The following is a 25,656-nucleotide window of genomic DNA, read 5'->3' as shown; positions in this document are numbered from 1 at the left end:
CATGTTCACTATTGGAGAAAAGAAATGCTACTGATTTTTCTGTGTTGATTTTGTATCCTGCTACTGTGCTGAAATCATTTATCAATTCCAACAGTTTTTTTGTAGAGGTTTTAGGCTGTTCGATATATAGGATCATGTCATCTGCAAACAGGGACAGTTTGACTTCATCTTTTCCAATCTGGATGCCCTTTATTTCCTTCTCTTCTCTGATTGCTCTGGCTAGTACTTCCAACACTATGTTGAATAGGAGTGGTGAGAGTGGGCATCCTTGTCTAGTTCCTGTTCTTAAAGGAAAAGCTTTCAGCTTTTCCCCATTCAGGATGATATTGGCAGTGGGTTTGGCATATATGGCTTTAATTATGTTGAGATACTTTCCCTCTATACCTAACTTATAGAGGGTCTTTGTCATGAATGAGTGCTGAACTTTATCAAATGCTTTTTCAGCATCTATAGAGATGATCATATGGTCCTTGTGTTTGAGTTTATTAATATGGTGTATCACATTTATTGATTTGCGTATGTTGAATCAACCTTGCATCCCTGGGATGAATCCCACTTGATCGTGATGAATAATTTTTCGTATGTGTTGCTGTATTCTGTTTGCTAGTATTTTAGTGAGGATTTTTGCATCTATATTCATCAAGGATATTGGCCTGTAGTTTTCTTTTTTGGTTATATCTTTACCTGGTTTTGGTATCAGGATGATGTTTGCTTCATAGAATGAGTTTGGGAGATTTGCGTCCATTTCAATCTTTTGGAATAGTTTGTAAAGAATCGGTGTCAATTCTTCTTTGAATGTTTGGTAAAATTCTGCTGTGAATCCATCTGGTCCTGGGCTTTTCTTTGTTGGGAGCCTTCTGATAACAGCTTCAATCTCCTTTATTGTTATTGGTCTGTTCAAATTTTCTACGTCTTCACGGTTCAGTTTTGGGAGCTTGTGTGTGTCCAGAAATTTATCCATTTCCTCCAGATTTTCAAATTTGTTGGCGTATAGTTGTTTGTAGTAGTCTCGAATGATTCCTTGTATTTCAGATGAATCAGTTGTAATATCGCCTTTTTCATTTCTAATTTTTGTTATTTGAGTCTTCTCTCTTCTTTTTTTTGTTAGCCATGCTAATGGTTTGTCAATTTTATTTATCTTTTCAAAAAACCAACTTTTTGATTCGTTGATCTTTTGAATTGTTTTTTGGTTTTCAATTTCATTCAGTTCTGCTCTGATCTTAATGATTTCTTTCTGTCTGCTAACTTTAGGATTGGATTGTTCTTGTTTTTCTAGTTCTTTAAGGTGAAGTGTTAGGTTGTTCACTTGCCATCTTTCCATTCTTCTGAAGTGAGCATTTAATGCAATAAATTTTCCCCTCAATACTGCTTTTGCAGTATCCCACAGGTTTTGGTATGATGTATCATTGTTTTCATTAGTTTCAATAAACTTTTTGATTTCCTGCTTGATTTCTTCTTGGACCCATATGTCATTAAGTAGAATGCTGTTTAATTTCCATGTGTTTGTATAGTTTCCAGAGTTTCGTTTGTTATTAATTTCTAGTTTTAATCCATTGTGGTCTGAGAAGATACATGGGATAATTCCAATTTTTTTGAATTTATTGAGACTTGATTTGTGACCTAATATGTGATCTATCCTGGAGAATGATCCATGTGCTGATGAGAAGAATGAATATTCTGAGGTTGTTGGGTGGAATGTTCTGTAGATATCTGCCAATTCCAATTGGTCTAGAGTCTTGTTTAGATCTTGTGTTTCTCTACTGATTCTTTGCCTAGATGATCTGTCTAATATTGACAGTGGAGTGTTCAGGTCCCCTGCTATTATGGTATTAGTGTCTATTTCCTTCTTTAGGTCTAATAGAGTTTGTTTTATAAATCTGGCTGCTCCAACATTGGGTGCGTACATATTTATGATTGTTATGTCTTCTTGATGGATCAGTCCTTTTATCATTAAGTAGTGTCCCTCATTGTCTCTTTTTATGGTTTTTAGTTTAAAGTCTATTTTGTCAGATATAAGAATAGCCACTCCAGCTCGTTTTTCTTTTCTGTTTGCATGGTAAATCTTTTTCCATCCTTTCACTCTTAGTCTGTGTGAATCTTTATGGGTGAGGTGGGTCTCTTGTAGGCAGCATATAGTTGGGTCCTGCTTTTTGATCCAGTCAGCCAGTCTGTGTCTTTTAATTGGGGAATTTAAGCCTTTAACATTAAGAGTTGTTATTGAAAGGTGTTGATTTATTCTTAGCATTTTATTGGTTGTTTGGTTGTCTTAGGTGTCTTTTGTTCCTTGCTTTCTGATTTACTGTTTGGTTTCTTTGTTTGTTGGTTCCTTAGGTTGTAGATAGTGTTTTTGTTAGCTTGTTTTCTCTTCATGAATGCCATTTTTATTGTACTAGCGGGTTTAGATTTTTCTTAGGTTTTTATGGCAGTGGTAGTTATTTTTCAGGAACCAAACCCAGTACTCCCTTGAGGATTTCTGGTAAGGGTGGTCTTGTGGTAGTGAACTCCCGCAGTTTTTGTTTGTCTGAGAAATATACTATTTGCCCCTCATTTCGGAAGGATAGCCTTGCAGGGTAGAGTATTCTTGGCTGGCAATCTTTGTCTTTTAGTATTTTGAAAATATCATCCCATTCCTTTCTAGCTTTTAGGGTTTGTGATGAAAAGTCTGATGTTAACCTGATTGGGGCTCCCTTATAGGTGATTTGACGCTTCTCTCTTGCAGCTTTTAAGATTCTCTCTTTGTCTCTGAGTTTTGCCAATTTGACTATGACATGTCTTGGAGAAGGCCTTTTTGGGTTGAATACGTTTGGAGATCGTTGAGCTTCCTGGATCTGAAGATCTGTGATTTTTCCTATACCTGGGAAGTTTTCTGCCACTATTTTGTTGAATATGTTTTCAATGGAATCTCCATTTTCCTCCCCTTCTGGAATACCCATGACTCGGATATTTGAGCGCTTGAGGTTGTCTGATATCTCTCTCAGATTTTCTTCCATGTCCTTGATTCTTTTTTCTTTCTTTTTGTCTGCTTGTGTTATTTCAAACAGCCCATCTTCAAGTTCAGAGGTTCTCTCTTCAACTTCGACAAGCCTGCTGGTTAAACTCTCCGTTGTGTTTTTTATTTCGCTGAATAACTTCTTCAGTTCAGCAAGTTCTGCTACATTTTTTTTCAGGACATTGATTTCCTTGTATATTTCCTCTTTCAGATCCTGTATACTTTTCCTCATTTCATCATGATGTCTAGCTGAGTTTTCTTGTATCTCATTCAGTTTCCTTAGAATTATCACTCGAAATTCCTTGTCAGTTATTTCAAGGGCTTCTTGTTCTATAGGATCTAGAGTATGAGATTTATTAACTTTTGGTGGTGTACTTTCTTGATTTTTTGTATTTCTGGTGTCTTTTTTTTGGTGTTTATTCATTGTGGCAGGGGGTTTCACAGTCCACCGGTTTGAGACTAATGAATGACTAACTAGGATGTTGCTGTGGTTGCCAATTTGGTATGGCTTCCGCCGTGACTACTCCGTTGGCCTCTAGTGTCTTGTGTGTGTGGTTGCCTCGGGTCTTGGGCTTCTCCGGGGATCCACCTTTCTGGTCAGCTTGTACTCTGCTGGGCTGGTGGATCACGTACCACAGGGTGTGTGATCTCTGTTGAGCTTTCACTTTCTGTACAGGACTTCTCCCCGTTCCGTGTGCTCTGGCCCAGGCTGTTAGAACGTGCAGTGGCGACCCCACCGGGTGTGTGGTTTCTGTCGAGTCTCCGCCTCCCTGGCCGCACGTCTCCCCCCTCTGTGCACACTGTGCTGGGCTGGGGTGTGTCTTCTGCACCCCTCGTCTATCAGCTGGGCCTTCAAGACCCTGCTCAGCACCGCCTCGCCCAGGAAGTCTACCAGGTTTCTGCTAGGCACAGACGACCGGTCTCTCTGGGTGCCTTTGTAGCACTGTGTAGATCTTTCTCGGGTCTTGTTCACCTTTGTATCCCCCCGGTATAAACCAAGTCTAGTGCCCGCCTGCAGCCTGCTCTCCGGCAGGTTCAAGCGGACCTGGGAACTCTCCTACCACACTATTCCCAACCAGAAATTCGTTAGGCTTTTTTCCAAACTGGTGGTCGCAGAGATGGTATCTGCCTCCCAGTAACAGGAAGTTTACCGGGGCCGGAGTCCAGGGTGTGGTGGAGTGACAGTCCGCCCACCCGTACTTGCTAGCCCTCCCAACACTGGTCGGGACGCCCCACACCCCCAGCCCCGCCAGAGAACCGTGGAGGGAGTGGGAGAGGAGGCTGGCCGCAGGGTCCGGAAAGCCCCGCGCCAGGCCAAGCAAATGGGCTCAGTGATGGCCGAGCAGGGCGGAGCTGCCCACACCTGGGAAAATGGAGGCAGCACCGGGGCAGTGAGTGGCCTGGTGGTGCAGGCGGGAGCCGCGTGGGCATCCACCCCCCGAACAGAGCTGTGCCAGGGGTCACTCACAGTGCTGTGCCAGGTCGGGCGCTCGCTCTGTCTCTGGTTTGTTGCCTTCCGTGTTCTCGGCGCTGCCGCCTCGGGCTGTTCAGTCGCGGCGCCGCTCGGGCGCTCCCAGGAATCTTCTTTAATGCCGGCCTGAAACCTCGAATCCTGAATAGGGCAGCTGGCCGCCTTCAGTGCGGCCCCAGCCTCCGGGATCCTGGCTGCATCCACAGCAGCCCTGGCACCGTGTTCCCTGTTTCAAGACTCGCTTTTGCAGCTAAGAATCAGTTCTTTTCCTGCTCCACACTTCAAAGCTGTTGCCTGTAAATGAGGCAGCCTCTCCTGCCGGGGGCAAAGTGGCGTTGAGCCCCCACGACCGGCCAGCAGCAGCAGTCCTCCCTTAAGAGATGGCCAGAGGAAGGTCCACAAGTTTCCCGGCTGCCTGAGGCCCAGTGGCCACCTTTTCCACCTCAGCTACTCCGCGCCAGCCGCCGCAGCCGCCGCCATCTTGAAAAACCGACATCATTGTTCTTATTGCTAAGGGAATGTGTGCTCTTGTACTCTGTTTTAACAATTTCCCAGTTGAAATTTCTAATATGGTAAAAATATATATACATGTATATGTATACATATATATTTGTGTATATATATATTTTTGTGTGTATATGTGTGTATCCCTCATAAATGAAAGCTGTTTGGATTATTCAATAATTTTTAAGAGTGTAAAGGGATTCCAAGACCAAAAGTTTTGAGAGCTCCTGGCTTAGAGATATGAAGATTCAAACGCTGGGCAGACTACTTAACCTGTCTGAGCTTCACTCTACAGGCTTTTAACAACGTGTGTGTCTACGGGGGTGCAGGAACAGTAATGCCACCGGTAAGTGCCTGTCTGGCATTGCATTGCCAGGGCTGGCTTCCTGGAAGTCTCCTTCCTGCCTCCCACGCTGCAGTGCTGGAAAGGCTCCTCCAACTGCCCCATACCTCTTAGGGTGAATGTTGCTGCTTTATGACACCTCTTTTCCTTATTTTGGGGATTACTTAATCTTTATTTAACCACGTGTCATGTGATAGCAAATGTTAGGAAAAATTAGAAAGGAGAGTGGGGAACCCTGAATTGCAGTTTGTCCCTAGCTCTGCTCTCCCTCAGCAATGTCCCTCGAGGTGAGAAACTTCCTCCTTTTTCAGTCACTGCAGTTGCTTCTCGTACACATCCAGGCACAAGTGTCAGCTTTGATCTTCTCAGTTCCCTAAAGTCTCCAGGAACATCTCCAGCCCTGCTTACCTCTCGCCTTTCTGAGTTGTTTTCCTAAACACTTAACTGGACTCTTATTTTTCCCTCTCCCTATGTTTTTGGTATTAGGGAAAGATTCCTGTCTTCTACTTTTGTACTTTCCCACAGCTCTCAACACTGTTCTGAGCACAAAATGGATGCTCAACTGCTAGATTTGGTCAACTATTGCCATTTCTCATTCCAGGTTCATCAGGAACCCATGCTTTCTTAGCTCCTGGCTCTTGCTCTTTGGTTACCTGGTTTGGTGTCTTTTTTGAAGATTTTCCCTTTGTCTGAATTTAATGAAAACATTACCTTTGTTGTTCTCATTTCAGCATGTTGCCTTCCCTTCAGTATTATTTCATTGTATTTGAACTTCAGTGGGGACTAATATAATCTCTATGTAAAAGCAGCTTGGCACATTTCTGTGACTTTTCTATATGTTCATGCCTTTTGGTACCTTCGCATCCTGATCTAAGAAAGGGGTATTAAGCTACACAAAGCCTTTTTAAGGGAACCACACACTTTATTTCACCAGGCTAAGCTTGCCCTCACAGCTAGCAGCAGAACAAGTTGGAACTAGATGAGGGAGTCCTTGGAATGTACAATTTTGAAAGAGTTAAAGTACTTCAATATCCTGGAGGCAGTTCTAATGAATTCAAACTTTGTACTGAGTTCTTAAATGAAGCTTTTCTTAAAAGCCCATGCATGTTAGGAAACTTGTAAAAACGTATTTCTAGATATTATATAAACTGGAATAGATAAAATTTCTGTTAACACTGTGGTCCTCATCCTAATGACATAAGTTTCTGTGTTTTTGTAAAACAGACAATGTTTAAGGTTTTTTTGTATCTTGGACACATTTATAGTCAAGCTAGACATTTAGGTGTCATCAAATTTTGATAGACTAAATGATATTTACTCTTTTTATTACTGAAATAACCTTTTTGTAAAACATTACATGCTTATTGTAAGAAATTAAGACAACGCCCAAATAAGGAACTGAGTATTGCTGAAATAACACCAACATGTTCTAAACATCTCTGTGTGCATAGGATATTTTTCATAAATATAGTTCTGTAGCCTACTTTTTAATCCAATAATATAGTGGAATATATTTCCTTGCACCTAAACATGGGTCTACTTCCTAATTTTTAAAAGTCAGTGCAGTATCCCATTGTACCATAATTTACAGAACCATTTCCCTTGATGGAGATGTTGCTCTTATGAATTTTTTTTTTTTGTACATAAGTATATTCACACTCATGACTTTATTTCTTTAGTATAAATTCTTAGGAATGAATTTCTAGTTTAAAGGATATTCATATTAGAACATTTGATACACAAACTGCCTCCCAGAATTTAATCATTTGATCCAACCTCCAAGGGTAAACATATTAATCATGTACATGATTACCTAAAGAGACATGTCAGACAGTGGCCATCTGTCTTCCTCTAGCAGGACTCGTGAGATCCTTGGTGGGGTTGCCAAAATCTAGCACAGGATGTTGGTTTTGCAAATTCGAAGACTGAACCTTCTTCACTTTATCCAGAGTGGTGCTGTTTCTTGAGGACTGATTCTCACATTATCACAGGAAACCTACCTCCAAATCATTCATCAAAAATGGTGGCTGGGGTATAATTTTCTTATGACAGTGTATCACCTGTCCTCTTTTCTGCACACCGTGTTTTGGGAATTGAGGCATTTGAGAATCCAAACCATTCAATTGCTAGTTCCCATGCTAATGGTAAAATCTGAGGAAAGGCAAGAGGACAGGCTTGAGGGAAATTTATCTCCACCTTACAAGACAGTATACTTTTTCAATGCTTGTATTTAGGGAAAAATCGATGAGTTTCTCTTTTGAACAGAACTGGATGAACACTAATGAAAACCTCCCTTCCTGCCTTGTTGCTGGGCTCTGATGACCTCCTTTCTGTTAATACAGCTTTTCGTCATTGGCCTGCTTAAAGCTGTAAGTGCTTACATGTCAATCCTGAGGCTGTGAGCTATGCTCACATGATGGAGATATGGGAATTGCCCTTGTCTTATAGATTCCACTAAAACATACACACATGCATGTTTGTTTACTAAATGTGATTAGTTTTGGAGGAATAACACATTTACATGTTACAAAATTCAAAAGGATAGAAGGGTATACAGTGTACATTTCCTCTTATACCCCTGTCTCCACATGTTTAGTTTCCTTCCCCGGAGGCAGCCAGTTTTATGTGTTCCATGAGCATCCTGTAAGGGCTATTCTATTCTTATACAAGTGAATATATATATCATCTTATAGGTATTCCTGTAAATAGATATAAAATATTTAATATTTAAGAATATGTATTAAGTGCTTCTTATAAAAATGGTGGTATATGATATGTACAGACACACTGCTCTGTACATTTCTTTTACATCAAACAATACAGCCTAAAGAACACTGTATCTCATTACCTAAAGAGTATCCTTGTTCTTTTTACAGTTGCATAGTATTCCATTGTGTGGGTGTTCCAAACTTTATTTAACCAGTTTTTATGGGCATTAGGTTGATTCTAGTATTTTCTATTACAAAGAGTACAGCAGTTTTTAACTTTGCACACACAGGTTTTAGTACTAGTGAGAAAATATCTGTGGAATAAATTCTGAGAACTGAAATTATTGGTGTAGAGAGTTTTTATATTTGTAATCTTGATAGACACCATGAAATTCTCTCTGTGAAAGCTCCACTAAATCAATCAGCAGAGTAGGAGAGGACTCTTTCCTCAGGCTTTTTTATCACCACAGTATCAACTAGTTTTAGAAGTAGGTTTTTCTTAGACTTTTTTTTTTAGAATGAATCCTTTTTCTGTTACTTATAACAGAATACCTGAAACTAGGTAATTTATAAAGAAATAAAATTTATTTCTTACCGTTTTGGAGGCTGGAAAGTCCACAGTCCAGGTGTTACTAGAGGAGAGAGTCTGGGGAGCTCAGGTCACTGACCTTTCAACCCTATCCCCTACCAGGACCAGATTCTTGACTCCACCACAGGAAAGAATTCAAGGGCAGAATCAGAGTAGAAAGTGAAAGCAAATTCAATAGAAAGGGTAAGGAATATACTCTTCACAGGCAAAGTGCAGCTGACTCGAGAGTTAGCAACAGCCTCGCTTTGTCCTGGCTTCTGACATTTATAGCTGACTATACACATTCATGCTATTTATGCAAATTTTAACTAAGGTGGTGGTTCCTGGTTATGTAAATCTTATGTAACTCTAGCCCACACACACTCTGCTTTTTTTTTTTTTTTTGAGCATGCGCAATAGTCAAATTCCAGCATATATGCTGAGCTGAGTGTACTTAAAATATATTCAGTGCTCTTTAGCACCTCCAGTGGAAGGTCATTGAAAGATAAACTCCTTTTCACTGAGCATGCTCAACCACTGATATTGATCAAATTTGCTCCCTGCAGTCTCAATCTCCCCATGTTGGTGCTGAAAATAGGTGCAACAAACAACAATAACTCAGGACGCAGAGGAGGGGACTGAGAACTTGGGAGTGGTTTGAGACTCAGGGGAGTGGCCTGAAACTCAGGGAAACTGAGCACCTCTCATTTAACAGTGGGCAAGTCTGGTGAGGGTCTTCTTCTGGGTGGGACCTCTCTAGAGGATCCTATGGTGATGTAGGCAATCATATTGCAAAGATAGCCAGAGCTCTCCCACGTGCTCTCCTTATAAAGACACCAGTCCACACCCATGACAACCCATTAAACCATCAACCCATTACTCCATAAATGGATTAATCATTCACAAGGACATAGTCATCAGATCCAATCACTTCTTAAAGGCCTTACCTTTTAACATTGCCACAGTCTGATTTGCTACCCTCTTAACACTGTTAAAATGAGGATCAAGTTTCAATGAGTTTTGGGGGGACATCCAATCCACAGCAAGAGTGATGGTTAGGTTTTGGAGTCAGGTAGAGTTCCTAGTACTTTACATTGAACAAATTATTTAATTCCTCTAAGCTTCAGTTTAGTTATCTATAAAATAGAAATTGTAATACCTCCCTTGTAGAATGTTCATAAAGGGCAAAGGATATTGTATGTAAAGATACACAGAACAAAGCAGGGGTAAATGCTGAATGCATATTAGCCAGAAGGTGGGGATTTATATTGTTCTCTTTTGCCCCCTTGTTCTTGTGGGGGCCTGGTACTTTCTGGAGTGTTCTGAATCGTGTACCCTGACCATAGGCAGTCACAGCTGTGTCTCCCCCACTCCCCACACTGCCTGAGCCTTGCCAGCCTCTTTGCCTCTCCTCCAACATTTTGAGGACACTCTGCCTCAGGGTGTCTGCATTGCCGTTTCTTTTGCCTGGAACCCCTTCCACGTAGCTGTCTGTGTGGCTCACTCCTGCATCTCAAATGATCCCTCAGTGAGATCTTTCTAGAGCCCCCCAATATCCTCTGCTTCCTCAGCTATATTTTTCTCTATAGCTCTTATCACCACCAAACATTATATATATTTATACTCGTGTATATAATGTACACATATATTTTTTTCTTATCTGGTTGCATCTCTCCCTGTCTCCCTCACAAAATGTTAGAGCAGGAATTTTCTACTACTGTATCCCCAGTGCCTAAATCCAGTGCTTTGCATATTTTAGCTGTTCAATAAGTTCAAGAAATAGATTTAAAAGAGTAAATTATAAATTAATCTAAGAAGAAATGAAATCTAATAAACAAAATTTATAAATGGTGAGTGGCTGCCTTCAAATATTTCAATTCTTTGTCTCTACTTGTTCTCAGATATTAGCATTTTCCTCACCTTTCCACTTACTGAGATGTAACTTCTAAAGATTTGATACGAAATGGAAATAAAGGAAGTAACCTACTTTACATTATGGGACCATAAACAGCACCAACTCAAAACAATAAAATTATAAGCAGCAATTAAAGCAAATATCTTGATCCCCAGGTAGCCAACGACATCCGCTGCTGTCATTTTTTATTCCCATTCTTGCTTAGACTTAGGACTTGAGACGCATATAAAAGACAACTAAAATGCCTGCTGTTGTTAGAATAGCAAAAAGACAATTAGGTGACATGGATACAGCCTCACATCTCTTAGAATTGTCTGATTAGCTGTGACAGCTTCAGAGGAGCGAGACAAAAAGGATATTTATATTCCTAAACAGTTATTAACTCAGGTACATAAAATGGAGCGAGTTCCCGCCCCAACAACGATCTGCTCACGAGGGTCTTCTGCACCGGAGTGTAATTAATCGAGTGTCGTTTCTTCTCTGCAGACTGTCAGGGCTGGTCCTCAGCCCAGCTCAGGTCTAGTGTGATAAGAGAGACAACCAGGAATGAACTGCACACTTAAAGGGATTTGCTCTAATCAAAATGCAGCATATAAATGTGATGCCAATATTTATTCCTGGGCTTTATTACTGACAAAAACAGCCTGCTGAAAATAAGATCCCCACTGTGCTGTAGTCAAACCACTTCTTTCATCAGCCAAGCGATATTAAATGCACTTCCCTCTCACTAAACTTTGGAAGTCTTTTCACCTGCGTTGTTATTTTTATATTCCAATATTGTGATCGGGACAGTAGATTCTACTTGATACTGGGTGTCTCTTTGTGGCATAGTCAGTTGCAACACATGGCTTTCCTGAAGACTGCACCATAAGGCAGACTGCCGTAAAACGATGTCAGACTGGCTGTACTCTATTGTCACTATTAATTCAGATTTCATGAGAAATTGCTAAATGAGCAGAGGACGGTGATGAAAACTGATGAATAGTATGTCAGGGCTCAGCCAGGTGGGCAGGGAAGAAAGAGGGCAACGCAGCAAAAAGCTCCCCTTACTAATTCCTGATTGAATGTCTGTATTAGACAAAAGCGGTGGGGTGGATGGTTAGATGCTTTGTAATGTGGGTGATGCCAGCCTTTGAACAAGTAAGCAACTCTTTTATTTCAACATGGCCTTATTTTATTTTATTTTGCTCTTTTTTATTTCTGTTAGGGAAAGCCCATCTTCTAGTACTGAAATGTTCAGCACATAATAGTGACTGGATATATGCATTTTAAATAGAAAAAATGAAGTTCTTCACAACAGTTAACCTTTTTAAAATAGACCACTATCAAACTTTTCACACATGCTTAGAAACTTATATGTTTTTATGGCTTTGTCTTTAATGAATATAATAGAATTTCTTAAGGAATTTTGTGAGAAATAAGCAAATATGATATAATTTGAAATTTCAATGTACACCTGAAACCTGATTTCTAAAATTGTAATTGTCTTTATTTACTTACTTTCATGCTTGTAAGAAAGCACGATATTATTTTTCTTATAATTGATTTGGATATGCAAAGTGATAAGAGCTTAGAGGAGAGGGCAGGCAAACAAAGCTTATGTAGAATAGTAACACTAGCTAACTTTTATGGCTTTTTTTATGGCTATGCTACACACTGGGGTAAGTGCTCTACAAACATTAGCTTACTTAAACTGTGTAACGGTGGTTTGAGAAAGGTACTATGATTATCTATGGTTTACAGATAATGAAATGGAGGCTTAGAGAGGCTCAGTAATGTGCTTGACCTTAATGTCTGAGGCTGCAGACTCAATGCTCTTAATCACTGTATATATTGCACAAACAAAATCAAATAGTAACAGTCAGCCAGATGGAATGATAGTTAAAATGTTAGGTTACATAATTTCAAAGATGCAAGTCATTTGTCCTAAAAATTACACCTTGGTTTAACAATGGTAGTTATATATTTAAGGTACTTTTGATTTCATTGAGAGAAAATGTGTAGCATATGTACAGTTTTACATAAATAAAAAAATATCTCATCAGAGTTGTAATTTCAGGGAGAAAAAAAGGCTAACAGAAGTTTACATGCTCATGATAAATTCTTTGCTTAGACCTAAATGTTGCTAAATAGTGTCCCTTTTTTCAGTTTCTCCTCTGCTTTCTACCTCTGGAACTGCGATGTTAGGTGAGAATCTCTTACCTGGACTATTATAGCAGCCTGCAAATTGTCTTTCCGAAATCTTAGTTTGTTCTCCACACTGTTTCTACAGGTATCTTCACAAACCAACCAACGAAAAACACTATACTACATCACTCTTCTCCTTATTAAGAACAGTGACATTGTTTTTAATATTTTAGATTAATCACAGACCTCACTGATAATCAATGAAAGCTATGGACCCTTTTCCAGTAAAATTAACTTTATACATTGCTTATTATCCTCTGGAATTGCTTACTAGGGATTGCTAAAATTCCATCTCTAGTTTGCTTCCTCGTCTGATATCCCACAATATATGTCCCTTCAGATACTTTCTTCTAGAGCTCCAATAAACTTCTTATTGTTTCTCTTACTTGAAATGTCCTTTAAGTCCCCTTCTCTTTTGAGAGAACCCTTAATTATTTGAAATACCAAGCTGGAATAGAGGAGGACATTGTGATATGCCTGTCGTAGACAGCCCAGGATTTAAACCTAGTTATATAAGCTTGGGATCATTACTTCGCTGACTAGAATCTCAATTTCATCATTGGTAAAACAATGCTCGTAACATTATTTTCCAGAGTTTTTGTAAAGATGAAATGAGATAATGAGTGTGAAGGGCTTAGCACGTAATAAATACACGTTTCTATCTTCAATTCCGGATTGGTTATAACCTTCTCTGTGAATCCTGATTTGCCCTTTCTCTCTTACACTTCCCAACCCTCAACCCGATCCCAGTTAGTGGCTTTTGGGTTTTCCTCTTTGTGCTCCCACAACACCCAAAGGTGCTACCTCTAAACTTGTAGCATTGTTTGGCATTAATCTGTTACTAGTCTGTTTCTCCATCTAGACCAGTAGTTCTTAGCTCAGGGTGCACATTTAAATAAACTGTGGAGCTCTCTTAAAAAATACCTTTGCTTGGTCCAGTTACATTAGTCTCTGGTCTGGTATGCAGTGTTTTTTTTTTAAAGTTTCCCAGATGGTTTTAATGTAGAGGTATAGACTATAGACCCCCCCAACAGGAATTCATCAGTGAAGTGCAACTGCCATCATGGAGCTTGGCACAGAGTGGGTGTTCTCGAAGTGTCTTTAGAATGAATGAATGAATGAATGAATGAATGAATGCATACATGCATGACAGCCAGCTCTCCAGTCCTTCTAAATATGCATTTGATAAACATCAACCCATTTGATTATGAAAATACAGCATTCGAATTTAACATATTCTTGATAAATTTACATTTATGCAATGGTAATCAGTATCCAAGCAGAAAAATAAGTACTTTAAGTTTTCTCAAAATCTAGATATTGCTTCAGACAACTTCCTATCTATACATTTATGTGCTTATTATTTTTTCTTTCTTTATTTTGGTTTTCAAAGTCATATTAGCTAGATGGTTTTAAAGGGCGCCAAAATATCTAGAGCTTAAATTAGCTGTCTACTTGCCACTTTAAAACTTCTCATTTTTGTACTGCTATATATAATCCTATCCCTTCTGGCATTTGTTTTGTTGCCTTCCTCTTGAAGTTTATATGCAGATTTATATTTAACTTTTGTTCTTTGTTTTTAGAGACCGATCAATAATTGTGTTTAGTTGTAAAAATATACACAGTACCTTGAGAAAAAAGAAAGCAAGGGACTAATGGCATAAAAAACACAATAGCTCTAGTAATTTTTTTGAAATTAACTTTTTCCCATAATGGCTGGTAGTACTTCTTCTCTGAATGCTAATTTGAAGCTGCTATGTGATAAAATGTTTCTCTCCATGTAGTAAATAGTGTCAGAGCACCATGACTAGGAAAATCATCTTTTTTATCTAGATGTGAAAAATGTTTAAGTTTATTTTCAGAAGGATTAGATTTCAGGATGTCCTCTAGACACTCAGTTGAATGGTGGGTAAAGGAAGCAGATTCCCTTCTTCTCTCATAAAGAGGATCATGACTTCATTACCTAAGGTCTGGCCTAGAAATTGAAATGTTATCAGCTTAACAAAAGAAAAAAATTACAAAAATATCTCCAGCTGTTGGGGAATATTGATAGTGCAAATGCACAGGCTAGATCTATTTATTGAAATAAAACAGTTGATTTGGGGACTATATTTAATTTTCCTACAATGTCATTTTCTCTCAGGTAATCAGCTCTGATGTGGGGTCTACTGTTTCCTTCTGGCTGATAGACACTGGGCAGAAAATCAAACAGTTTACTGGTTGCCATGGCAATGCAGAAATAAGCACTATGGCCCTTGATGTAAATGAGACATGGCTTTTGACTGGCAGCACAGATGGAACTGTAAAGGTGAGAACACAATAATGTTTTTTTATCCAGATATGAGGGGCTAAAATATTGCAGGAAGAGACACAGCTATAGATAAAATTGTTCTTGCATTTTTAGTCTTGCAAGCAAGAAGAGAGTTGAGACAAGATAAGAGCTAAATAACTCAAATTATCTAATAACAAAGCTTCTAGAAAAATAAACCCCTGTGGAGAAATGAATAAATAATTTTTCTGAATAAATTATTTAGAATAAAAACATAACTTGGCTTACTTATTTCAGAAAGCCTTTTATAGTGTACTGGATAGTGAACTACTTTGGGGAATAAGAGGCTTGAATAATTTTGATGTGCCTCAGCTAATATCTCTAGTTTTCTTTTTCTATGTTTATAAAATAAGAAATCAGGGCCACTTAAATTAACCTTTTAAAATGACATACATGCAAATTTTTCAGAAAATGAATATTTAGAAGTAAACCTATTTTGTAATTTTCATTTTTGTTATGTGAAAGTAAGGAGAAGAATAGTAGAAAGAACAATCATAATCTTATCTATTATCCATCCTAAACTAACAGGATTTTATGCTTCTAGTTTTCTTATTTTGTAACTATTATTCATTTCTTCTGGGAGGAAGGTAGTCTTTTACTTTGCAAAATGATCACATTTTCATGCAAAGCTAGATGCTTGCTTTCTGATATCATGTCCACCAATGACTCTTCTCTGCTCCCCTCAGCCTTGAGAGTAATGACAGTCTTTGATTGGAGAAGGCTTGTGACACTTTGAGGCAAAAGAAGGCAGTTTCTTGAATAAACTTTGAATGGTTCTCAAACCCATCGTAACTGGGGTCAGAAAGGTAGTAAACTACCTTCCATGGTGGGCAGGTATGCTGCAGTGGTGGGGTAACAAGAAGCTACCTGGATAGGTAGTTAGAACATCCTGGGACTTGGTGACAAGTATTCAGGGGGGTTCCAGGCAGGCAACCATCAGCGCAAAGGAGGTGCTGTGGTGGTTTGAAGTGAGTATCTCTGGAAATTGGCAGAACTTGTCTTCTGGGATGGATTGGGAACTTGGATTTAAGTAAACTATTTCATAGGAGAGCTGGTAAGATATGTGAATGTACTAGGAAAACCCCAGTCCCAATAGTTGAGGTTAGATAAAAGAAGAATAAGTGGAACTGGAGTATTAGGCAATAGCTTAGGCAAAAGGAGCAAGCCAGTATCTCACTTACCAGCGCTGGGATATGCCACTCAACTAAACAATGAGGTAAGTGGATTAGTTCCATATACCCTTATCTTGGAAAGTAACTGGTTATAGAGTCCAGGGTAAGGCAAAACTGGTAGATGTTGCTAAAATGGTCCCAGCTGAGGGACTTAGTAGGATCTGGGGACAGTCAGATTTTACAAAACCTGTTTGTGAAAATTATTTTAGGTGTACTCGATAAGAGTACATGTTTAGAAATAAACAAAGTGACACGGGCAAAGTGTACGTGCGCCCCTCATGTCTCAACTTGAGAAGTTAGTATGGATTTAGTAGTGTAATCACTGCTTTTGAAGGTACATTTATCTTTATCATAGCAGCACAACAGAATTCTGAAATCTAGCAACCTCTGCACAGAACACATAAATACGAGTTGAGCTGCTTTGGCCATGTTCTTTGAAGAAACAGAATGAATGACATTTTCCAATATCATTTATAATTTAGAATCCAAAATCAGTACCTATGTAATCAAAGACTTATAATTATTGCCCTATTTATCATGATTTTGAAGGGTCTGTTTTTAAATGTATGAATATTTTAAATAATGTGTGCATACAATAAAAATTTTGAAATATTAAAGAGATATACAGTTTAAAGAAAGTCTCTTTCTCATCCCTGTTCCCAGCTTCTCCCACGGCTACCGCTGTTACTGGTTTCTTGTGCATCCTTCTAGACTATGAGCACCAATTGTTTTTTGATGGGAGCCCACTGGACGTGCTGCTCTGCATTTTGCATTCTTCTTACTTTGATATTTTTGATTCATATGAATAAATACAGTAATAATAATGTTAGCTAATTTTTATTGCATGCTTACTATTGGAAACAGGCACTGTTATAAGTACTTTACACATGCACACACACACACATATATAGCTGTATGGTTGGTACTATTATAATCCCAATTTTGCATATGAGGAAGCCCAAAGAGATAAAACAACTTGCTCATGCTTCCAATAGCTGGTTGAGTTTTAGCAGAAACATGGAGATGACTCATTCTTCTTAATGGCTACCTTATATGCTACTACATAGATATTCCATATTCTGATTGTTCAGTCTTTTACTAATGAGCAAATAGGTTGATTCGAATCTTTAGCTTTTGTAAACAGTGCTGAAAAAAATATGCTTGAAAATATGTCTTTTCTTACATATGCACGTATCTGTGAGATGATTTTTGAGAAGTTACATTTTTGAGTCAAAAGATATATACATTTTAATTTTGATAGATAGTGCCAACCTGCCCTCTGACCATGATGTGCCACCAATAGTAGGCCTTAGTTTTAACCATTAGTGATCTAATGATCCTCTCCCTTAAATCACACCCATTGGGCTAAGTCCTCACCCCACTGAGTAAGTAAACTAGAACTGCTTGTGCCCCCTGTAGGACTGGGTCTGGTACCCAACATCAACAGGGAGATTGTATCAGCAGAAGATGGGAAGCCTAGGACAGGACAACCATGTTTCAGGCTCTGTATCAGATGTTTAATCCTTTAAGCATTCTTGAGGAGTAAGGTTCCTGCGTCACAAATGAGGAGGCAGAAATTTAGAGAGACACTCACAGAAAAAACTAGGATTTCAAGACCCCAAAATATGGCTCTCTTGATTTTATGTGAGGGTACTTCAAAAAGTTCATGGAAAAATATAATTAAAAGATAATATAAATCTTTCCAGGAATGTTTTGATATTGTCTCTCCCGTAAAAACACACACTAATTTATAGCCTTTGAATCAACTATTATTAGCATAGACTGGTAGAGTTACAAGTAGAGTCTGATATGCATGTGTAGGATACACACAGTTTCTCCTACTGTCACACTCAACATAACACGCACCTCTCATCACCAAAATGTGTGTAAAGATTTTCCCCCACACACAACCAAATCTGCAGTGTGTTCTTCAGTGGCCAGTTGAGTGTTCTCTAATGCAATTCAATTCTAACACTATCTGCCTGGAGATAGTGTCAGATCCCACAGGTTGAGGGCTCAGTCTCACAAGACTATCCTGCACTTCAGATGCCAGGTGCAAGCCCATGTTGTGAACTTGTTTCTGGCTGCCTGGCTATAAATCAGGGTTCCCATAACCTCCTCCTTAGGTTTGATAAATTTGCTAGAGCAGCTCACAGAACTCAGATAAACACTTTACTTATGTTTACCCATTTATTTTAAAGGATATTACAAAAGATACAGATGAACACACAAATGGGTGAGATGCCTAAAGCAAGGCACATGGGAAAGGGTGTGCAGCTTCCATGACTTCTCTGGACTCACCCCCTCCAGAAATCTCCAGATGTTCAGCTATCCAGATGCTCTCTGATCCCTGTCCTTTTTGGATTTTTAATGGAGGCTTCAGTACGTAAGCATCATTGATTATATCATTGTCCATTGGTAAGCAACTCATCTTTGAGCCCCTCTCTCCTCCCCAGAGATTGGGGTGTGAGCCTGAAAGTCCCAACTCTCTAGTGATGCTTTCATTTTTTTCTGTGACCAGCCCTCTTCCTGAAGCTACCTAAGCTTCCCAGCCACCAGTCATCTCATTAGCATGCAAAAGACACTCTCATCACTCTAGAGTTTCCAAGGGTTTTAAGAGCTGTGTGCCAGGAAAGGGGGATGAAGACCGATTATATATTTTACAATATAGTAATAAGTATAATGGCTAAATTCAAATTGTGAGAGGATTTCATTAATTATTGCATCCTAAGTGAATCAACCCTTGTTCAGAATGTAAACACGAAATTTTAAAATAATCCTACGACAAAATGCTGTTTTACTCATTGAGCAAGACATTCTCTTTTCCTATCTCAAAGGTGGTTTTAATTTTTCTCTTAAAGATATGGGACTTCAATGGATATTGTCACCACACACTAAACATTGGGCAAGATGGAGCTGTAGATATTTCACAAATCTTGGTTCTTAAGAAGACAATATTGGTTACATGCTGGGAGAGGTATGATATGCTTCGTGCAAAACTGGAGGAAGGTAAAAGGAGAATGTTTTTATTTGAATCAAAATCTAAAAGAAAAAAGAACATAGAAATCTTGACTGATTCTGAGTCACTAACTTGCTGGTGACCTAGGTGAGTGGAACTGTGGTTGGATTTGACCCAGTGCTTAGTGGATAAAACATTATAAGATCATAATTTGAGTGGCTTTGAGAAGTGTTAAAGGGCTTTCTTCTGGCTTTGGAAATTTGACTGTCTTTTTCTTTAAACATTCCACATAGGGATATAACACCACTTCCTGAGTTCCAGAAATTTCCCAGACGTTATAGTCCATAAATTCTTAACGTGTAAATTACATTCCTCCATCTGTAAAGGAAACTCATTCCTCCTTCTCCTGTTACTTATTTTCAGTTGCAGCACAAGAGGGAAATAACCCACTGAGTTCTGAGTTAGCACTTCCTTCACATCAGTGCTGAAAAGGGCCTTTCACAGCCCACTTTGTCTTCCATTTCGTTATAAGAAAAATTACTTTTCTTTCCTCTTTTTTCTTGAGAGAACTAAGAGATCATAAACAGGGTTTTTTCTATGACATTGTGCAAGTACTAGGAAAATTAAAGTGTGATGTGTTTTGAAAACATATTGTCCATAAATTCAACAGTTCACAAAATATTGCTCTAATAGGTAATTTGCTCAACATTATTTACTATAGAATCATGATCTTAATGGTTTGAAACTAGGATTAAATCAGATTTTATACCTAGAAAACCAGCAGTATTTATTTGGGGATTTTTATCCATCACAGGAAAGACTTTTCTTCTAGTGCAAACATGCATGCACAGACTAGCAAACATAGTGCACACACTGCTTCATTTTCAAGGATAGTTTGACAACAAGGAAAGAAAGTATAGTTCAGATTATTCTACTTGATATTAAGAATTAATTCAATCATCCTGCCCTTTGAAGGACAAGACTTTTTCACATCTCTGGGAGCACTCATGATCCATTATTAACTCACAACAACTCCAACAGTCTATGGATTAATGATCTCTATAATTAGACAGCGCCAATTTAATAAATTTAATTCTCTAGTACCACGGCAGGATAGATGTGTGCTATCCAGCTGTTCCAATTTAAGTTTTCAAAATAACAAAAAGGAATTTAAGTTTAAGTCAAAACTTGGAGATACTATTTTCTTTTTTTTTTTAAATATCCATAGTTAGAACTTCATATCAAAATATAAACATTTTCTGATTGCTTACAAGGGATACTTTTAAAGATTAGATGTATAGAGTCACCTAAAAGTGGTTTAAAGCAACGTCTGATATTCTGATCTATGTTGGTGGATGGCCAATTTCTTAGGGAAGAAGTTTTGGAAAGAATGGAATGAGAGTAGGAAAAGTTAAAACTCCTCCCTTCTTCCTCCGTCTTTTCTCTCTTCCTCAACATTGTTAGGGCTTGGATTCCTTAGTTGAAATTGAAAATTGAATTAATGCTTTCTCAGTTATATTATTTCACTCCTATATTGGTGAATTTAAAAATTACATTAGAACGGATTTTGCAGGAATTTTTTTTTTTTTTCCCCAAAAATCATTTAGCAAAAGAGACGAGAGAGAGGGCAGACAACTGTTTGGTTATAGTTGGGGAAGGTTGGACCCTTAAGCCAACTTCTTAACAGTTATAGTGATTACAGAAGAAGTAGTGGAAGATTGACAGTCAGCTCATTAAGCTTTCTTTAAAACCCAGAGAGATCCTGTTAGGTTAAGCTATAGCTTCAACTTTACGCTCTATCAAAATACATAGACTGGTTTGATAATTTAGCGCAGGATGGAATAGAAATTACAATTATTGAGTGAGGTACCTAAATACACCATCCATTTAATTTTACTTATAGTGCTTTGTAGCATTAGGCACTTTGCACACAGTGTCTAATTTCATCCTAAAGTTGATCTTGGAAGGTAGGCAATAGTTTATAGGTACCTCAAATCTCTGTCATCAGCTCTTATCACTCTAAGCTCACTTATCCATTTGCTTGCTGGACCTGTATGACTGCAATCCCAAATTCAACGTGTTCTAAACTGAAATCATTATTTGCTCTCCTCTCCAAAACTTGCTTCTTTTCTCAGATTCAGAGTTTCAGTTAATTGCCAGAGACCCGAACATCCACCTTAGTTTTCCCTTTTCACTCAACTTCACAATCAATTAGTCACTGTTTTCTTAAACTCGCTCCCATGAGCTATAATAGAATGTATTTTTTCAGAGCATTGTTTCTACTTGGACCAATGCCACAATCTTCTAATTTGTGCTCTCGTCCAGTCATGCCCATCTGTCCCCACTTAAGTAGATTCTGTATACTTTAGATGCAATGATTTCTGTCTACAATGAATTCTGTCTATGTTACTTCCTTCTTTAAAATCTTTTAGAGTGTCTACAAAATAAATCTTCCTCTGGCCTGGACCAGAGGAAGTTCTCTAGTTTCATTTTTATCTGTTCTTGTGTATACTCTAAACTCTATCAAGTAGCAATCTGCTGTCAGGGTGTTCCTATACGGACCATACTGTTTAACACCCCCAAACCTTTATTTTCTCCCCTTATCTAGAAATCCCTCTCCAAACTTAGTTCTCATGTGGCTAATGTTTATTTCTATTTCAAGACTTTTTCAGGTATGTTCTCCACGATGACATGTCTCTTAACTCTCAGGATGAAAATATGTCCCTTTTGTCTTTGTTCTTTCCAGCTTCTTGCATTTTATTTAACATATATATTTCAAAAAGTTCATGAAAAATAGAATTAAAAGATAATATGAATCTTTCCATGAACTTTTTGAAGTAACTTAATACTAATGTTTTTACCCTAACACTAACTTTTTGAAGTACACTAATGCATGGTGCTTATTAGAGGCTCAATGATATTTGTTGAATGACTTAATTAATGTTTGTTCAATAGATGGGGAAACAGGATTAGAGAGCTAAATTACCCACAGTCACACTCCTAGCAAGAGGCAAGCAGTGAAGATAGTCAAACCTATTCTCTCTTCACAATAAACCGGAAGGCTAAGTATTATTACAGGAGAAGAAATTGAGGCTTGAAGAGGCTGGGTAGCCTGGCCAAGCTCACTAAGCTGAGATAGAATTCTGTGCCAGTCATATGCTCGTTCCACCACTTCTGAATGGACTGGTTGCAAATGGAGTCATTCACTCATGGGAAAGCAACTGTATTTTTTTAAACAAATAATTGATTGAGTGAGTAGTTTGGTCATTTCAATCAAAGCTAATTAATCAGGTTTGTGCATATGAAGAAACATACAAAAAACACGTTATCAACTTAACAATACATTGAAGATTTCACTTACTATATTTTTTTCCCCTTTGCTTCCCACAATATTTTAAAGCAGCACCTAAGTAAGATGTGCTGAGTTAGCAACTATGGCAGAATGAATGTGAAGAATCATGATTCCTGCTATTAAGGGCATCACTGTTTATTTGGAGAGTCAACACATACAAGGCAGGATATGGTAAATACCTCTGTAAAATTGTTCTAAGCAAAATGAATTAGAGAGCCCATGTTGATTATTTAGGAATATGGTCATTCATATCTATAGAGTTTTTCTGTCAGAATAAAGAAGACCTAAATTCAAAACTGCTTGAAATGTGTTTATTATTTTAAGTAAAATATACTTAGAGACAGAGTTCTGAATTGACATAGGGTCAATTCAAAAACACCTGCTTGAATCCCTGGCCATAACTATGTTGGTAAAATTAAACGAACAGATGAAATTATCTTTGCATTTTTTCAAAATAGGCATGCACTATGTACAGTTTCAGTAAAATCAAATAAATATTCATAATGGTTTAAGATTTTATCCTGCCCTAAAATTTCATGATGCTATACTTACAACTCCCCAAAGAAATGGGCAGTTAATTTTTCCCACTTCATTTCTCTTCTTTTCATAAAAGATAAATCTCTGTGTTTTTTGCCCTGCTTTACCAAGGTATAATTGACAAATAAAAATTCTATATATATATGGTGTACATATATATACATATAAGATGATGTTTGGTATATGTATACATTGTGAAATAATTAAATCAAACTAATTAACATATCATCACCTTGCATACTTATCTTTTTTCGTGAGAAAGTTCTGTTCATGAAAGTTTTAACTCTTTAAAAAATCTAGACATATACAAATACCAAAAAGAGAATCTTTCATATAATTAAAAATAATTCTGAAAATATAATTGATAGTAACATTCTTCATAGAGCTCTGTAAAAAGGAGACGCTCAACAAAAACTGTTGGTATAATTTGATTTTTAAAAGTATTTTTAAGTGAAATGAAATAAAGGGTTTGAAGCAACTCAGTAATAAAACTTATCTATCACAAGACATTAAATTTTTAATAACCTTACTAAGGAACTATAGCCCTGTATAATTCAATTGGTTTCTATCATTAGGAGAAGAATCACAATGGTAATTTCCAAAGTTGTGATTTATTCTAGAATAACTATATTGGAGGTAAAGAGGAAGAAGGTATGTTTGGAATTCACAAATAATTTCAAACCTAGTTTTGTGATTATTTGTGTCCAAAATTTGACTGCACAAATTTTAGTAAAAAGGAAATAGAAAAAAAAAAAAAAAAAAAACAGCAAAATTAACTGATTTATATTGAACTTATTCTCTACCTCTGCGGTACTCTTTTTAAGTCTAAAAAGCAATGAATTGAAGGATAGGTATTAACTCAACTTGTGATAATTGAGCTAACAACAATGAACAGTTAACCTCCAAGGGAACAAATTGTGTTCTGTGTTCTGTCCATGACAATTTCTTCATAATAAGATTTGTCAAAAAGTGATTTTCTTAGCCCATTCATCCTAGAAAAGAGGTTGGTTTAAATTTTTTTTTTCGTTTTTGTATTTTTTTGCACTTAACAGGAACACCAATTTTGTTCTTACAGAATTGGCCATCATTTCTAAATTCTGAATTAGAGATGTGATAATCTTAGCAACATGACTCAGTGACTGAGTAGCAGTACTCTCAGGATTTCAAATGTGAGCTATAGAAAAGAACCAGCAAACTCCTTTGATGTCAGGAAGGATTCTCTTAAACTCTGAAAATGGCCTTCAAATTAGCTCATTCTAAACTTTAATTTTACCCTTGGCTAAAGTACAAAGTTAAAAAAGTTGTCTTTGAAACAAATAAAGTAAGAACTACAGTGTGGATTCCTAAGGTATTTCATTTGAAACTGTCATTTCAAATGAAAGTTTCAGATTAGGTTTTAAGGGAAAGGTAGCAGCTAATTAGTTTCTCAACATGTTGTCATAAAAGGTCAAATATTGGAAGGACTACTTTTTATACCATCTTGTGAAAAGCGTTTTGCACCTTTGAATGGTATTCCCTTAGAATATCCGGTATACCTATTTAATATGAGTATCTTGGCAAAAAGACATTTGTCATTGAATTTTGCCTGAAAGGTAATAGAAGAGGTGGGTGATTGACCTCTTCCTTCCCATTTCTACCCTATACTATCCATCTTCAAAGGGTAATCTCTTCAATCAAACTTACCAGTAGATAAAGAGAAAATTAAAAATATATACCTATGAAGCTATCATGAGATTAAACTGAAATTTCGGAACTCCAAATTACCTTATTTATATTATTTTCTAGCCTTGTTTAAGTTATTAAAGTAATATTAATATTAAAATCATTATTTAACAAATAGGATAATTCATACATTAATTCAGCAAATATTTATTACATGCCTGTTATGTGCTAAGTATTATTCTAGACATTTCTGATGCAGAAGGGAAAAAACAAAGTCCTTGCTTTCCTAGAGCTTACTTTATGGTAGGAGAGACAGAAAATAGATAAACAAGTAAATATAGAACATGATGTCATGCAATGGTAAGTGTTACGAAGAAAAATGAGGTAGTGTGATGTGATGAGGGACTCAAGGGACAGTCTTGAGATAGGGTGGTCTGGGAAGACTTACCTAAGCTGATGATATTTAAGCAGATAATTATTTATTTATTTATTTGGCAGATATTTATTGAATACTCAGTATGTGTAGGTCACTATGCTTGCTACTGTGGGGTCACAGAATAAGACAAGGCCCCTGGTTTCCAAGAACTTAGAATCTAGCCAAAGTGCTGAAACTATATAACATGAAACATCATAAGTAAAAGGTGAGTGACATAAGAGGTCAGAAGAGGGAACTATTTCTTTCAATCCTAGTCATTAAGTAAGCCTACCAGCCCAAGATGGGCCTTAGGTAAATGTGATGGAGGCCTGTGGCACCCCCACATTCCCACAGGGGAGACTGGGGGGTTTCCAGTGGTGGCTTGGTTATTGCCACGCTGGGTGCAGATGTCAAGGGCGTGTGGCAATAGCTCTTGCTCCCCACCCTCCCAGCTCAGGAACCTGGGGCCCTTCTTGCTGAGGCGGGCTGGTTAAGTGTGTGTGGGGGGGGGATGATGGCTGAGACCCTTGGCCCCCCACACTCCA

At 37.8% G+C, this 25,656-nt stretch overlaps 1 protein-coding gene across 1 annotated transcript in view; it reads left to right on the top strand.

The window, feature by feature from the left end:
* Window positions 1–25,656, top strand: part of WDR49 (WD repeat domain 49) — a 123,175-nt gene that overhangs the window by 73,158 nt on the left and 24,361 nt on the right. Inside the window, 2 exon segments of the mRNA XM_063103562.1 lie at window positions 14,829–14,993; window positions 19,048–19,163. Of these exon segments, the coding sequence (XP_062959632.1) occupies window positions 14,829–14,993; window positions 19,048–19,163 (281 nt within the window).

This window comes from Cynocephalus volans, chromosome 1 (genome assembly GCF_027409185.1).
Source record: "Cynocephalus volans isolate mCynVol1 chromosome 1, mCynVol1.pri, whole genome shotgun sequence".
NCBI lineage: Eukaryota > Metazoa > Chordata > Mammalia > Dermoptera > Cynocephalidae > Cynocephalus > Cynocephalus volans.
Note: the sequence above shows the minus strand (reverse complement) of the source record. Positions and strands in the feature narration are given on the sequence as shown.